Here is a 15,009-nt window from a genome sequence, read left to right as displayed (position 1 = left end):
GGTTGAACATGATAGTGTCTCTGAAAAAAATAATTGGGAGATGAAGCAGTTAAAAGATTATTATAATAGAGGTTAGAAGAATGTAGGTATTGACCACAGGTCTTTTAAAATATTTTTAATACATCCGACACCAAGAACTGCAAACGTTTGACTTAAGCTTTTAACCGAATAAAACTAGACACCTAATAAATAAATAGCAGAAGCTAATTCAACAAACAAAAGGAAAAGAAAAGAAAAAAGGCTTTAATGGTGGGGAAAGTGTTTTTTCTTCTTTTGTTTGACTTTTCAGCATGAAATTACCATCTACAGTATCCCTTTATAGCTCGCACTCCAACACAGCTCCTTCCTCAATCCCACAAACAACATGTCTTTTATTTGGCTTGGCATTACAGTTAATTAAGGACAGAAAAAAAACCCTCCACCACACCACTTTTTTCCCTTAATTTTAATTTTTCAAACATAAATGGTACAGTTATATTACACTTACACAAAGTTTAAAAAAAGAACTTAGAAAAATTAAGAGATACAGTAGCAGGGGTCTGGAGAGCTGGTCCTGGAGAGCTAAGGTGTCCTCTGGCTTTCATTACAGCAGACGTCATTAGTAAATGCTAGACTTTTTTAAGGATCTCTGGTCATGCACCAATTAAGGCTACTTTTAGTATGAGCGCTGTTGGAAGGGAACATTCCAGGATCAGGGATGCAGACCCCTGCAATACAGTGTCCACAGTAGAGAATGAACTTGGCACTCTGGGACTTCTCTTCATTTCCTGCACTGTGCCCATGATAGAAGGGTTATGACTGGTTGTCTCTGCTACACGAGCACCCTCTGTGCATTCTGCAAGCACCAACTCCCTGTCTGCTTTAGTAAAAGAGGGATGAGGGAGTGGGGATTTCTAAAAGAAGGGGTAAGGTTTAAAGGTTCAAAGGACAGTTGGATTTTCAGTGATGTTTTTTTGAGTTACTGCTTCACTCATTCACAAGCACAAGGTACACTTCATGCTGCTTACAGTAGTTAACTCCTCATTCCCACGGGCTACTGCTAGTTGTCTCCACGTTTACATTACCTGCTAAAATTATTATGCGGTGTTCTGTGCAGTTCTAAACACTGTCCTCAAATGCCACCATCATTTTGAGGAGAGTGCCAAAAGTAAGCAACAGGTCTCGGGACTTAAAAGATATCCAGAGGGATTAAGAGAAAAGGAAAGCCACGCACACATCTCATTTGGGAAGGTCTTTCAGTTGTCCCGTGCAAACACAAATGTGTCTAAAGTATGCAAGCATATTTTAAAAAATGTTATAAAATGGAAGAAGGTGATGTTTGGGTGCCATTGTTATACAGAGCTACTCCAGGCTCTTCTGAATCCTGTGTCCCCGTGCTGCCTAAGTCAATGTCTCCCCCTTTGTTACCTATACAGAAAGAAAAAGCATGAGTTTAATATTAATGACATTCATCCTTCACTGGAAAGCACTCAGCATCCAGAAAAAAATGACATAATTCTTTGGCTTTTGGTGTTGTTAAAATATAGCTGATCTTAAGAAAACTGGCTGAAAGAAACATTTAATGTGCTATTAGCTTTGTCACTTTAACGACCAGAGACTAGTATTTATAAGCAAAGATACAGCTCTCAGTTATCACCTGTGTCATGGAAATTATGCATTTGGATATCTGCAATAAGGCATGAGCAGAAATCTGCCCTGCAGCTGTCTGCAGAGAAATTGCATTTTAAGTACAGAAGGTATGAGTCAAAGGCAATACATTGAGTAGGTGTTACTGCAACACACTCTACCAGAGGGAATCTGGTGATTGCAACATTAAAATATTGACTTTATGGTGCAGTATTCTGACCCACCTAGCCGCTATTTGTAGCCATGACTGTGCAGTGATATGAAACAAAAAAAACCCAAGTAATTTTCAATTCTCAAGGCAACTATCCCACATTCCCAATGACTGTGTGAACAATGAACACTCCTCCTACTCAACAATTCCCATTCAATGGCGAGTCATCAGTTAATTGTGACTGGAACTGTGAGAACAAATACATTTGTCATTTTTCCCCCCCAAGAAGGATGAAATGAAGCACAGGGAAATCCCGAATGCTAGTATTTAAATAGTGAAGTATCAGTGCCCCACAACAGACCCTACTACTTACCCTAGCCTCAATGTATTCAATTCTCCTCTCCAGCGCTGTCAGCTTCTCATTCAGAGTTGCCAGTCGGGACCGACAGGACATATCTATACATGAGAAACCTGCTGTTGAGTACTGCCGTAACACAACTGTGCAGCAGACAATCCTGCATCTGTTGGTTCCAATCAGTTTATCCAAGTCTGTCAGTGTGATGAGTGCAGGTCTCCCTACCGAGATTCAATCCGATCACTTGCAGGCTCCCAACATGCACTGTCTCCCTAGACAGTGGATAACTGTATAACCTCCTTGATAACCTCCTTGACAAAAGACCAGGTCTTTTGAGTTTTATAACTATCAATATTTTGGGGGGACATTACGTCTGTAAATCAGTGCATTGAGCTATGTTACATCAAATGAGTAACAGATCTTGTCAATCATACCAGAACCTATATCAACCAAGCCACTGCAGTTGACACTTTAAGTAACCTGAAAAAAATAAAAATACTGAAGCATCTCCGATAATTAGGAACACTGCTAAGTACTACATTGTTACACAACCCTAAAACCCTGTGACACAAAAGAAAGACTTTTTCAGCTGCCCCCTGGTTAACAGGGTCTCTTGAATTCAACATCACAGTCCATGACAAGCTTTCCCTAGGTCAGAGAAGATGCTAAAAGACTGAAGGTCCTCAGCACTAGGCAGTGGTCTACATACTTGTTTCTGGGCTGCTAATAATAAAATAACGTGTTCATGTGTTCCTTCTTCAAGCCAGAGCTCCCCAGTCTCCAACACCAGCTAGTTTGCATTCCAGCAGAGCTCACCGCTACATCATTTAACCTTAATTGACCTAATAATCGGATTGATCTGAAACCTCCAATTATTTCCAGATCCTAAACATGTTGGAGATCGCCTTCTGACTACTGCAATTCATAAGTCCATCTTTTGAGTGGAACAAAACTGCAAATGCTCCAATCAAGCACAGTGTTGGCTCAATTAAGTATTCAATTAAGGAAAATGTTTGGTTTAAACTTAAAGCACCCGGTGCGTTACACCCGAAGAATAAGGTTGGATACCCCCTGCTTTAAGCAATATGATAACACATTTACATGTACATCATGGGGCAACATCAGGGAAACATCAAAACTGCAGCAAAATCCACAGTGCACTGTGGCTGTCCAGAGGCGGAAGCTGTAAAATGGCCTCAGGTCTGAATTCGTGCAATGTTTCGTGTCCTAATGAATGCCTGTTCCTATAGAGTAATTTAACCTGTCAAATAACGTGGCTGAGCAAAGTTAATTACATTCATAACCCCATCCGGACCACACAGTAACTGAATGCTAAACGGTGACAGGACTCCCGTTTTAAAAAAATCCTACGGAATGTGTTTTAAGAGCTATGCGGTACAAGAAAAATACAAATCACCCAGATTTATGGGTGTATGATTTAACTAAATAGAGCTGTCCTATCCCTTAAGGATGTTGACCGAACACACTCTTAACAGTAACGTCGCTCAAAATCCACCGAATTAAAAGACTGACAGTTTCAGCTAAGAGATGTATTATAAACTGCAACAGTGTGGTTTATGTCATACTTAAATACAACAGAAAACCCGATGCATTTTAAGGATGAGACGGCAGTAGGGCAAGGCCTAGTTTTCTGTATTAAACATCTCTGACCCTTCATAATCGCCTTCAGTTCAAAATCTCTTACCGAAAGAGTTGAGGAAATCTGCGATTTTCTTAATGCTGCTGGTAATAACTTCTATATATTCTCGATTTGCCCAGTCTTGGTGAATCTCTCTCTGGACGGGATCTTCCTGGCCGGCCATTTTCCCGCAGATCTGGACTGAGACAGAGCGCCGCCTACCTGCTGTCCCCCGCAGAGACTGTACCACATTTCAGCAGGAGAGGGCGCTATTAATACACACGTCGCAGCTACGCTCTGAAGTATACGGGCTGATTGAAGTGTTGTAAAACGAAGCTTCCGTCCGTCGCCATTGTTTGTCTCGAAATATTATTTATAATATTAATTTTCGTCATTTTCCTTACTGTTTTTTTTTGTTTAATGTTGAAAAGGGAAACCCTGCAACACAAGAAAGGTGACAAACAAGATGGGGCAATTCGGTATATCTAACTGGCTTAATTGCTATGTAGCTGAGTGATCAGATGATATCATACAGCTGTCTCTAGACAGAAGCCATTGTATCGGTGTCAACATGTTAATAGGTATCTTGTTCCATGTTATCAAACACATTTCTGTATGTGTTCTGTAAATATGCGTCTTCTGTTCTTGGTTTGGTTAAATGCACTTCTATATAATTTATGCTTGAGTGGGCTATAAAAATATCCGTACGAAATGCAAGAACGTACAGCGTGTTTCACACTGAAGATGTTTATTTAAAAGACCATGGAAAAATGGAAGTTAGTATTTATATAGGACAAGATATGCCTTAAAGCGTCTAACGCCTTTCACTGCTTCTATGAAAGAACCGCCGTACTTTGCTTAGTCCAATTCTCTTCTTACTCCCGAAACAAGTTAAAAGTTATTAATACTGCATAAGTCTCGATATATACGGTTACTCCAGGAATTGGTTTTTAAACCCATTTGAAGGTAAATACAACGTTAATATCCAACTTTATTTATTTTTACCTATAGCTTTATTTTTGCCGAGTCATCATGAAACAGGCTAATTACCTCTTTTTCTACTGGCATCGCAGATTGTTTTCCAAGTTATACAAACCTCTTGTCATTTAAGTTAAATTCGCCTACATACCCCGATTTGCATACTATCACACTTCATCATCCAATAAAGATTATTTTGTGTTGTCTCTTTTATTAACTGTGGTGCAATTAAAACTGAGATTGCCGACACTGAAATAAGCTATTTCTAACCTATCTCGTTTCGTTACACAATATCTATTTCCTCCTGTTACAGTAGGAGGCCTTGGTCCGTTTGTACACCCCCCTGCTTACATCGGTTATTTCAAACGTTACATACAAAAGAGATAAAGCTATCGTTTCCTTTCACAGCGTTATCTGATATAAGGAACATACGTTGTGCTTTTTGTCGTTTTATACATTGATCAAAATATCGAAAACATTTTCCTTTTGCAGGAGTTATTGGGCACATTAAGGGTTATTTCTCCACACAAATATTCCATTTAGCCCCACGCATAAATATTACGGATAGGCGCAGAAGCCGCCTAGTGTTCTGTTTTGTTCATATAAGGTTTCTGTAATTTGCATTTTGAAAAACTTCCTCAAAAAATGATTAACATTTGAAGGCCAGCCCCTTAACACACCTCCCCTTTCCTTGCGCACCACCTGGACCCAGCGTCTCCAGGCTCGGGTACAAAAGGGACCTGACAGCGGCAAAGCAGGACAGTCTTTGCGTTTCAAGATGGCTGGAGGGATGAAGAAGTTTTACGATTTCTCGATGAATCTCCTGTCCACGGGAGAAGTGTATAACTTCTCCACGCTGAAGGGCAAGGTCGTGCTGATCGAGAACGTGGCGTCTCTCTGAGGCACGACCACCAGGGATTACACCCAGATGAACCAGCTCCAGCAGCGCTACGGCGACCAGGGGCTGGTGGTACTGGGGGTTCCCTGTAACCAGTTCGGATATCAGGTAGGGCGGTTACTCCTTCTAGACCGCAGGAGCAATTTCCTTTAGCCTGAAGTACCTTAGTGGCTCTCTAGTTTCATAGGAAGTTAGAACAACGGTAACTTTGTGTCGTTTCCGTTATCTGGTGAAGGCAAGGCTTCACCTGAGTTCACAAGGAAATGGAAATGTCATATACTCTCGATGCTACTTTTTTATTGCGAAGATGTTCAGTTTTTTTTTGCGAGATGTTTGCACATGAGCCGCTGAAATCATCTTGTTTATTTTTTGGGCTATCGGTTAAAAGGAAACGGCAATCGTTCAGCTTTTCAAGTGTGTATTCTTAATTTATTGATGTGAAATATTAGCTTTGAAGTAACTTAAATGATTAAACTTCAGTTCCTTTTTTGCGTGTGGTAATTGGGCGTTGTAAGCCCCATTTTTTATATATTAGACCAATTTGTGATAATGTTGCAGTTTAGACTGAGGACTGAGTTGTCGCGTTTAACAAATTGTTTTTAGATGGTTTATGGAAGGCTAGGACGATTTACCAACATACTGGGAGAAAATGTCCCAGTGAAATAATAATGATGATGATAATAATAATGATGGTAAAACAAAGTGCATGCTGTTTTTCAGAGATAATCAACCTTAACACTTTTTTTTAAATTCAATGCCATTAAATACGTTTTTAAACATTACAATAAATTACTGAATTGATTCCTAACTGATGGCTGGAAACTTAAAAATGAAGAATTATCTGGAGAAAATGGAAGTGGTATAACTGCTCTGGCTGTTTTTGCACTCGGCTATTATACCGTAATCCTGTAGTGCTTCAGTTAACTATAAAAGGGTTATTAGCTATATTTCAGACATTCAATTGAGCCATTTATAACCAATTATGTTCCTACAATTCCACAGGAGAATTGTAAGAATGAAGAGATTCTCAATTCCTTGAAGTACGTCCGTCCAGGCAATGGGTTTGTGCCGAATTTCCTGCTGACGCAGAAGGTGGATGTGAATGGGAAGGATGCCCACCCCCTGTTCACATTCCTTAAGGAGCAGTTGCCTTGCCCCAGTGATGACAACCTGTCCCTCATGACCGACCCCAAGTACATCATCTGGAGCCCAGTCTGCAGGAATGACATCTCGTGGAACTTCGAGAAGTTCCTCATTGGCCCTGATGGCAAGCCGTCCAAGCGCTACAGCAGACGATTTCTCACCAGCGACATCGAGGAAGACATCAAAAAGCTGCTGAGCTTGGCCAAGTAGACAGGCCCTTTCTTCAGAGAAGCATTAGTGTGGCTAGAGATAAGCCTGAAGTAACATGAGCGCCATGATAGATAGTAATGATTCTGCGTTATCTGTTAATCTGCAGTCTGCACATTTTCAGAAATAGTGGGTTTCTTCTCTGCTTCACACAACTGCTGCCGTGTGTATCTCTTAAGACCAAATTGGCGAGCCTGTTATTTCTTGCCTGCTTTTGCCTCTGTGAGAAAAGCATGTGGGTGTCTCCCAACTCTGTTTATGCTCTCTAGAGCATGGTGCTGCTGTGTTTAGTCTCTTTACTGAATGAAGGTGCCCTTTGAAACATGTGCAGAGAAGGGTGTCTGATGTAAATGTAAAAGCCATAACCTAACAGTAGCATTTGGCCCTCGTAAAGCATAGCTGAGTTACTGGGATTTTGTGTATTGTGGAAAAATAAATATTCTTTACAAAGAATGTGATTGTGAACTTTGTTTCATTTACTATCCCCCTTCCACCCAGTATCCTTGAACAATTAAAATTAATTATAGAAGGGCTTCAATAGGGACTCTTACCAGAAGGTTTTTTTAAAATACTGAACTCATTCCATCACCTGTTTGCTCCATTTTATTTTTATGCTTTTTTGATTACTGATTACTTTCTATTTGGCATCTTTCATTTGCCTACCCTTTTATTTGGAATCTTTCACCCTGATTCACCCATAGCTCAGAGCAGTTTTCAAGGTCATATGATGAATGCTTCAGTTTGCAATAACCGAGTCATGCTGACGGAGGAAAAAAAGTAAAGCCCTTGGTTTTTCAAGGTTACATTTTCCTCCATCACTCAAGCAGTTTTGTTTATTCTTTCTAATTTCATTAATAGTTACAGAAGTTGTGATTCACATCTTGTTCAAAAGTTTTTAGTCAAGGTTCAGTTGCAAGGCCTTTAATCTAGATTTGTACCTTTTACTGTAAATAATCCCAATAAATATTAAGAAGATTGGGGGTATAAATAACTTGCATAAAGTGACTAATAGTATCGAGGTGTAATTATTTCATTTATGGCCTAACAAGGAATAAAAATACTCCAGATATATATTTTTTTAACATGTAAAGCCTGTGAAATACCTCTAGTTCCGTTATTCCAATCGTATACTATTTGAATACTTCAATTTCCAGTATAAAAAATGTAAATATTAAACATGCATTCACCGTAGTGAAAAGATATTTGATTTGTTAAGCCGGGTTAGTTTTGCTTGTAGCACACTTCCTCTTAAAGTTGTGCAAGATGTTAATTTTTTAAACTATAATTCTTCAATGTGTTGCATCAGAAGAGAAAACCTCTTGTGTTAAGTTTTATTGGGATGAAAAAAATCATGTGGTTTCCGGAGTTCTATAAATCAGCCAGATTTCTGAAAGTGTGAGATAGTCTTCCTCCCAGTTATTTAAACCATGAACTTAGAAAACATCAAATCTGACAAATTCTAAACAGGTACTGAAGTGGGTAGTTTCTTAGAATTAAAATGTTGCTATACTGATTACTTTCTATTTGGCATCTTTCATTTGCCTACCCTTTTATTTGGAATCTTTCACCCTGATTCACCCATAGCTCAGAGCAGTTTTCAAGGTCATATGACGAATGCTTCAGTTTGCAATAATCGAGTCATGCTGACGGAGGAAAAAAAGTAAAGCCCTTGGTTTATTCTTTCTAATTTCATTAATAGTTACAGAAGCTGTGATTCACGTTTTTAGTCAAGCTTCAGTTTTTTATAACTACCTACCAAATATAACTGATAGTGTTTTTTATGCATGGCGTATAACTTTAAAAATAGGGTATTTCAATTTGCTTAATCTTCAACTAACCAGGAAGATTAAGAGATAAATCTCTCTTCAAGGCATAACCGGAGGTGTGGAGGTAGAGCAGGAAACGGACTTTGTATGCTTTAGTTAAATCCTGCTTCTCAATAACTACAGAATGACTGAATATTCTTTATATCCACATAGTATGTACCTAGTATTACGTACATATACATAGCTGAGGTAACTACTTAAAGAGGAAATGCAATGCTATTTTTATATTTCAGGGTTAGAAAGAATCAGGATTGATAAGTGCATTTCAGACCACAATAAAAGTAAAACGTACACAGTAACTTGTAAAATCCCCAATTTACATCACAAAATAGATTACATTTCCAGGTATGTGCAGCACCATATTGTGTGATTCAGAACGAGACAACAAAACTTAAAGAGGCCATATTACTTTAACAAGCTGACTTGTGAATACATTGCTTTAAAACCAATAGAAATATTGCTCTTGATTTTGAGACAGTTTTGCCGATAAATGGAACTTGTTAACTCTGCATGCAGATCACGTTGGAAACTTTCTGCAGTGAAATATCTTCTGCACAACCTGTACTTAATTCCCTTGTACATCACATTACATTAGTTATTACAGTGACTAGTGGGCAGGAAGAGCCATGTCACGTCACATTTGTGGGAACTTTGCTGCAACATGGCACTTACCATACTGTCAAAAAGTCATGCTTTTGTGCTTAATTCAACATTTGTAAAGGTTTTCTATACCATTAATGGATTTATTTTATTAGCAGGATTTAACAACTAGTCTGTAAAATTGGGACTGTAGTTTCCCTTTAAATGTAACCACTTCACGCATAGTTTGCATTGAGTCTAAATAATTCACTCAGTTTTTTGTAAAGGGTAATCTCAAAATAATTTTTTTTTTTATTGAAACATTTTGACCTGTACACTGGAAAATGTCACATACATGCTTTGGCCTTCAGTTAATTACAACAAGGCTTTTCTGTATTTTGAAGGCTAAAATACACTTAAGGGTATATTTTTTTACTTTGTCTACAAATGTACAAATGTATTGTTATTTAATTACATTACATGTATTACATATAGTTAGAAAAATATACACCTTATAACACTTTGGAAAAGACTAAACATTTGTGATAAACATAAAAATAAATATGAAAACACAGCTTGGATAAAAAAATCGAACCATAGTTATTCATCATTAATCAGCACTTCCTTTTATTTTTATTAATTGAAACCTGGAGAATGGCATATTATGAGCTTGAATGATGTCTACTGGAACAACTGAAATTATAATAAAAGTGTTGATTAATAATAGATAACTGCGTCTTGACTAAATATCCTCATAACTGTCAACAAGTGTGCAGGAGATGCACAGTGTAGCTTTTCTGTCTGATATACTTACACATGTTAAACAATTAACATCTGAGTTAGTGACAGAGGTCTCCTATTGTAAGATGCAACAACCTGAGGTCCCAACTATTTGTGAAAATTAGGTGGAGAAATATGATGCAACTTTCAAACTTGCAACTGCACATAACACACTTTTTTAAGGAACTAACTGAAGAAGCGATTGCAATAAAATAGAAGGTCATACTCTTGCTCCATTTCCAGTGCAGCCTCTATCATGTTGTGTTCCTCTGTTTCTGAAGTGTTCTCTTTGCCGCTTCCTTCTAGTAAACTTTTATGCTGATCTCCACACAGCATTGTAAGGTTGTCCAGTTCTGCTCCTTGGCTCATATTACTGTACACTCTATTCAACTTGTTCTCAAACTCCAACTTCCCAGCTAGATCCTCTAGTGCCTGGATGTCTTCAAAATCTTTGAATGGAAAAGATTTATAATATACAATTGAAGTTTGGGGTTATATCATTTTAACAATTAGGATCAGCTTTTACAAATGTCTTATGCTTTCTGCAGCCAGCATTGTTGGGTACCCACTACCCATAATATTGGGGACCCCCAAGCAAACTGACTTCTTACTGACTGTCGATGCATACTTGGCTTAAGGAACACCAGGCTTCCGCAACTTTCTATGGTCTGAGCAATCCTCAGAATTAAATTAAAATGAAAACATGCAAAACTGGAGTAATGTCCACCTCAATCCCAAACATCGCTATCCTTATCACAGTCTTAAAACGTGGTCCATTTATTCCTTAAAGAATAATGTTAAATATTCTGGGCTGCAAATATGTAAAATACCTTTCAGAATACATGCCACTGTTTAGAACAGCACATAACTTTTGAAATATAACATGGGTTTAAAGATGATGTTTTCCTCTGTTCTTTTAAGCATGCATTTACATGGTGTTAAGTGTTTTATGCTTTTATGCATTTGCTTCATCATAAGCCAATGCTTGTAATTAACTGTAGCCATATATTACCTTCGAGCAAATCCTGAGCAAGTGGAAGATCAGAACTGCTTGAAAATGAACAGTCCAGTTTTCCACAAATGAAAGCCTCTTCCCTGATAAATAAGGAGATGGTTTTATATGCAGGTGATTAAATGCAGAAAACCTTTTAAAATTGAATTACAACGCCTAAGCCTTCTTTACCCAGTGATAGCCTACATAACATGAACTTCCTTTGCAATCAGAAGTATTCAGGATAAGAAACAATGAGAAATCGGGAGTACAAATTATGAAGTAGGTGAAATAACATACATTCAAATCAACTTCAAAGTTAAGGGCAGAGCACTCACTGTTCATTTATGCCCACATCTGTAACAACTGGACTATTTTTTTTTCCAAAGAATAAAACAATGTTTTATATATGGTGCATGAAATATAAGATTTCTTTTGAATTAAAAGCCCGAGGACCTCCAAAGCCCTGTAAATCTTAAAAAGTGGCTGTATCTAATTCATTTTTTATTAGTTCTTTTTTTATCTACAACAACTCTCTATACAGCAGCTTACTATCTCATGTTACGCCTCGCAAAACTGTATGATAAACTGAAAAAAAAATAATTATTCACCCAATTATGGTCAAGCCAGCAGCCATATCACCCTGCAGCTCGCAACTGGCTACCCACTGATGCTAAGCAGGGTTGAGCCTGGTTGGAGATCCTCTGGGAAGCTATGGTTGCTGCTGGAAGTGGTGTTAGTGGGACCAGCGGGGGGCGCCCACCCTGCGGTCTGTGTGGGTCCTGATACCCTGGTATACTGGCGGGGACACTATACTGCAGTGGGCGCTGTCTTTTGGATGAGACGTTAAACCGAGGTCCTGACTCTCAGTGGTCATTAAAGATCCCCGCGCATTTCTCGATAACATTAGGGAGTTATCTCGGTGTCCGGGCTAAATTCCCCCCCTCGGCCTTTACCGTGACCTCCAAATTGTCCCCGTAGGATTGGCTTGCACTTGGCCTGCGATGGACTGGCGCCCCGTCCAGGGTGTACCCTGTCTTGCGCTCATTGCTTGCCGGGTAGGCTCCGGCTTCGTACGCTATAAAGCGGTTCAGTAAATGACATGACAAAACCCATGTCAACAGAAAAACGGCGTATAACAGATAAAAAGTCTCGTTTAATGACTGTTGTCTGTGCCTAGCACCGGGGCAGCCTGCAATTAAAATGTTTTGAAAACATTAATTCTGAGAATCCGTAAGGTGCACACCCAAAGTACAAACTATGCTATTTTGTTTTCATTATTTATCATAATTATCACCATAAAACCAATCCTCCTTTTCCTTAAACAAGAGAAAAATCCATATAAACTAACTTACCCTGGAAAAACCGGAGAAGACAATGACAGTATTGTGGGTGAAACGTCACAGCATAACAGTGGCAAGTTAGAGGAGCAGAGGGAATCCCTGTGTTCCGGGGAGGCAGGAAGGAAACAGTGAACTGCCCCGGGCCGAAGGACACAGTCAGGGGCCTCTCCAGAGAAGGCCAACAGCCGCGGAGTGGGAGCGATGGAGGGCTGCGAGGCCTGGCGCTCCGCCTGGGGGTGCAGCGCGCAGGCGACCAGAAGGCAGCCCGGGGCCGCCGCGCTTCCCTCCAGTGCCCGATCCAGAGCCGCAGACAGCCCCTGCCTGCACCGCCGCAACTTCTCGGACATGACTAGTAGCCGCCCTGTTACAAAACAGACAACAAGCCAAAACTGCCATCTTTTACATTCTAACTGCGAAGTCAGGATCAGTCTTTGTACTGTTATTTTTTTATTTCAATTTGTGCGAGCTGTATGGTACCGGAATCGCCTTTCAGCTCCTTCATTGAGCTGCGGGTACTGATTCGCGGGCTGGCCATCCACAGCCGCGCACGTTATCCTTAAACGCTTATAAAAGGTAATAACGGTAACGAAAATAGCAGCCTGCGACTGTTACCAACTTAATTTAGGGTTGTGGGAGTACGGACCTAGCTGCCCAGCGATCCTGTTGATGCCGACACTTTTGTCTTTTTTCCCAGAAGCGTCTGGAACGAGATCACAGTATCAATTAACCACTGACCGCCTAACGGACTGGACGGGCCGAATGGCCGTATCTAGTTTAATAGTCAATAACGCAACCGTTAATTTCTTAACAAACATCACTACCAACAACAATAACAACAATAAATAAAGTATTTAGACTTCTGTACAGTTCACACATGTTCGTTACCGTTTGTTCCAACAACCGTCGAGGACAGAGTACGGTACCACGAGAACAATAGACCACTTTGTGTTAAAACGTGTCTCCCGTAATTTCTTAATAAACCTCACTACCAACAACAATAATAATAAATATTGTATTTGGACTTCTGTACCGTTCACATCTGTCCGTTACCGTTTGTTCCAACAACGTCGAGGACAGAGTACTGTACCACGAGAACAACTGACTTCTTTGTGTTAATATTATGCTAATATTCGATTTTTTAAAGTGTAAAAACATGCAATAGACATTGATATCAGCCCAAGGATTCCCTCTGAATTGGTTTTGTTAAATTCGACGCGGTCTTTCTGCATCCTTGGGGATCTGCAGGTAATGGTAGATTAGCCTCTGTAGATTTCCCGGTGTGGTGTAAAATTAGGTCTGTTGCCACCTCTTAAGATTTTGCTAAACGTTATATCATTCACGACACGAATATTTCATATATTAGTTATTCTATGTGTCAGAATCGTCAAATTTAACTGGTGGTGACCTAGTGTGAACATTTCCTAATTTAGCTCTTCATACAATTAAAGGTAGCAAACCTCAGTCTAAACTCTTAACTTCCAAAATGTTTTTAAATATACCGGTGACCTATTTGTGTATTTTCCTTGTGTATATCTAATTACCCACTTCTTTAATTTCAACTGGTTATTAGCGTTCAATTCTTGATCATTCTAGAAAACGAATTTTTATCTTTTCTACACATACCAGAATGTATGCAATCAGTACCCAGTAGGAAAATAATCCAAATAATGTGACAAAATATATATAAAATGTGGTACAGGCTTTTATCAAAATTTAATGTCGTACCTCAGCAACTGAATATTATGTATTAGTAGTTTTCAAGTACTTTGCAAGATAATATGGAATTCATATTTCAAATTAAAATCGAAATATGACAATTTTTATAAAATATGTCAATATCATGCTTCGGGCCATCAAAGAAACTCCATTGGTATTGAAATAAATGTTTACTTATTGACAGTTAAATTGTACAAAGGCTTTAGAAATCAATGATAAAGATGGATGTTGTGTAGTCAGAAAATCATAAACCTATCATCATTAGTCTCACTTCTATTACTGGTAAATTAAGGAAACAATATAAATTAGGAGAACAGTAAAATAATGTGAATTAAAACCATAATGGATTTATAAGAGGAAGGAATGACCAGATGTCTATGAATGCAATTAGCTAAATGTATTCATGCGTTTCAGATTTCCCCAAAGGTTTTGGTGTCCCTTCTTAAAAGGTTAATCTTAAAGTGTAGATATCTAAAGTAACACGTGCATATGCTAAAGGAAACAAGATGTTATTCATAGATCATAACAAAACTCTTCCAACTCTTCTACCTTACACAACACAAAGATAGTATGCACTGACTGGAAATATCTCATGTAATGAATGCCCTTCCATTAAAAAGCTGAACAAATTTAATCAGGTAATTATGCAGAAGGTTAATAGTGACACATGAATTTCCCACTCCAGATAAAATGTGCGAGTTTCCATAAACTCTCAAGATAGCGGTCAACCAATTTCTGCAGTAAATGTCCATTTAAGGCTTCAATTATCTATTTAGG

At 38.8% G+C, this 15,009-nt stretch overlaps 3 protein-coding genes across 3 annotated transcripts; 1 reads left to right on the top strand and 2 right to left on the bottom strand.

Moving 5' to 3' along the window:
* Positions 1-351: 351 nt before the first annotated feature.
* Positions 352-3,997, bottom strand: brk1 (BRICK1 subunit of SCAR/WAVE actin nucleating complex). The gene is made up of 3 exons (XM_088915592.1): positions 3,838-3,997; positions 2,151-2,233; positions 352-1,407 (listed from the first exon to the last, which is right to left on the bottom strand). The coding sequence occupies exons 1-3, from the start codon at positions 3,953-3,955 to the stop codon at positions 1,381-1,383; spliced, it is 228 nt and encodes a 75-aa protein (XP_088771718.1). The 5' UTR covers positions 3,956-3,997; the 3' UTR covers positions 352-1,380.
* A 1,424-nt stretch (positions 3,998-5,421) lies between these two features.
* On the top strand, positions 5,422-7,450 carry LOC148835237 (glutathione peroxidase 1-like). The gene is made up of 2 exons (XM_088915845.1): positions 5,422-5,755; positions 6,650-7,450. Exons 1-2 carry the CDS (start codon positions 5,528-5,530, stop codon positions 6,998-7,000), a joined length of 579 nt encoding a protein of 192 aa, XP_088771971.1. The 5' UTR covers positions 5,422-5,527; the 3' UTR covers positions 7,001-7,450.
* Positions 7,451-9,705: 2,255 nt separating this feature from the next.
* On the bottom strand, positions 9,706-13,214 carry LOC148835236 (uncharacterized protein C3orf62-like). The gene is made up of 3 exons (XM_088917067.1): positions 12,529-13,214; positions 11,195-11,277; positions 9,706-10,631 (listed from the first exon to the last, which is right to left on the bottom strand). The coding sequence occupies exons 1-3, from the start codon at positions 12,861-12,863 to the stop codon at positions 10,369-10,371; spliced, it is 681 nt and encodes a 226-aa protein (XP_088773193.1). The 5' UTR covers positions 12,864-13,214; the 3' UTR covers positions 9,706-10,368.
* Positions 13,215-15,009: the final 1,795 nt, after the last annotated feature.

This window comes from Atractosteus spatula, chromosome 5, assembly GCF_055471065.1.
Source record: "Atractosteus spatula isolate fAtrSpa1 chromosome 5, fAtrSpa1.hap1, whole genome shotgun sequence".
In the NCBI taxonomy this organism is placed as follows: domain Eukaryota; kingdom Metazoa; phylum Chordata; class Actinopteri; order Semionotiformes; family Lepisosteidae; genus Atractosteus; species Atractosteus spatula.
The sequence above is the reverse complement of the archived record's forward strand: the minus strand, read 5'-3'. Positions and strand labels throughout refer to the sequence as shown.

Excerpts from the sequence above, each read along its gene's own strand:
- brk1 (XM_088915592.1), bottom strand. The coding sequence starts at position 3,955 with ATGGCCGGCCAGGAAGATCCCGTCCAGAGAGAGATTCACCAAGACTGG. Across the intron at positions 2,234-3,837 it reads AGATTTCCTCAACTCTTTCG|ATATGTCCTGTCGGTCCCGA; the intron begins GTAAGAGATTTT and ends TCTCATGTATAG. Across the intron at positions 1,408-2,150 it reads TTGAATACATTGAGGCTAGG|GTAACAAAGGGGGAGACATT; the intron begins GTAAGTAGTAGG and ends CTTTCTGTATAG.
- LOC148835236 (XM_088917067.1), bottom strand. The coding sequence starts at position 12,863 with ATGTCCGAGAAGTTGCGGCGGTGCAGGCAGGGGCTGTCTGCGGCTCTG. Across the intron at positions 11,278-12,528 it reads TCTTCTCCGGTTTTTCCAGG|GGAAGAGGCTTTCATTTGTG; the intron begins GTAAGTTAGTTT and ends CTTATTTATCAG. Across the intron at positions 10,632-11,194 it reads TGCTCAGGATTTGCTCGAAG|ATTTTGAAGACATCCAGGCA; the intron begins GTAATATATGGC and ends TTCCATTCAAAG.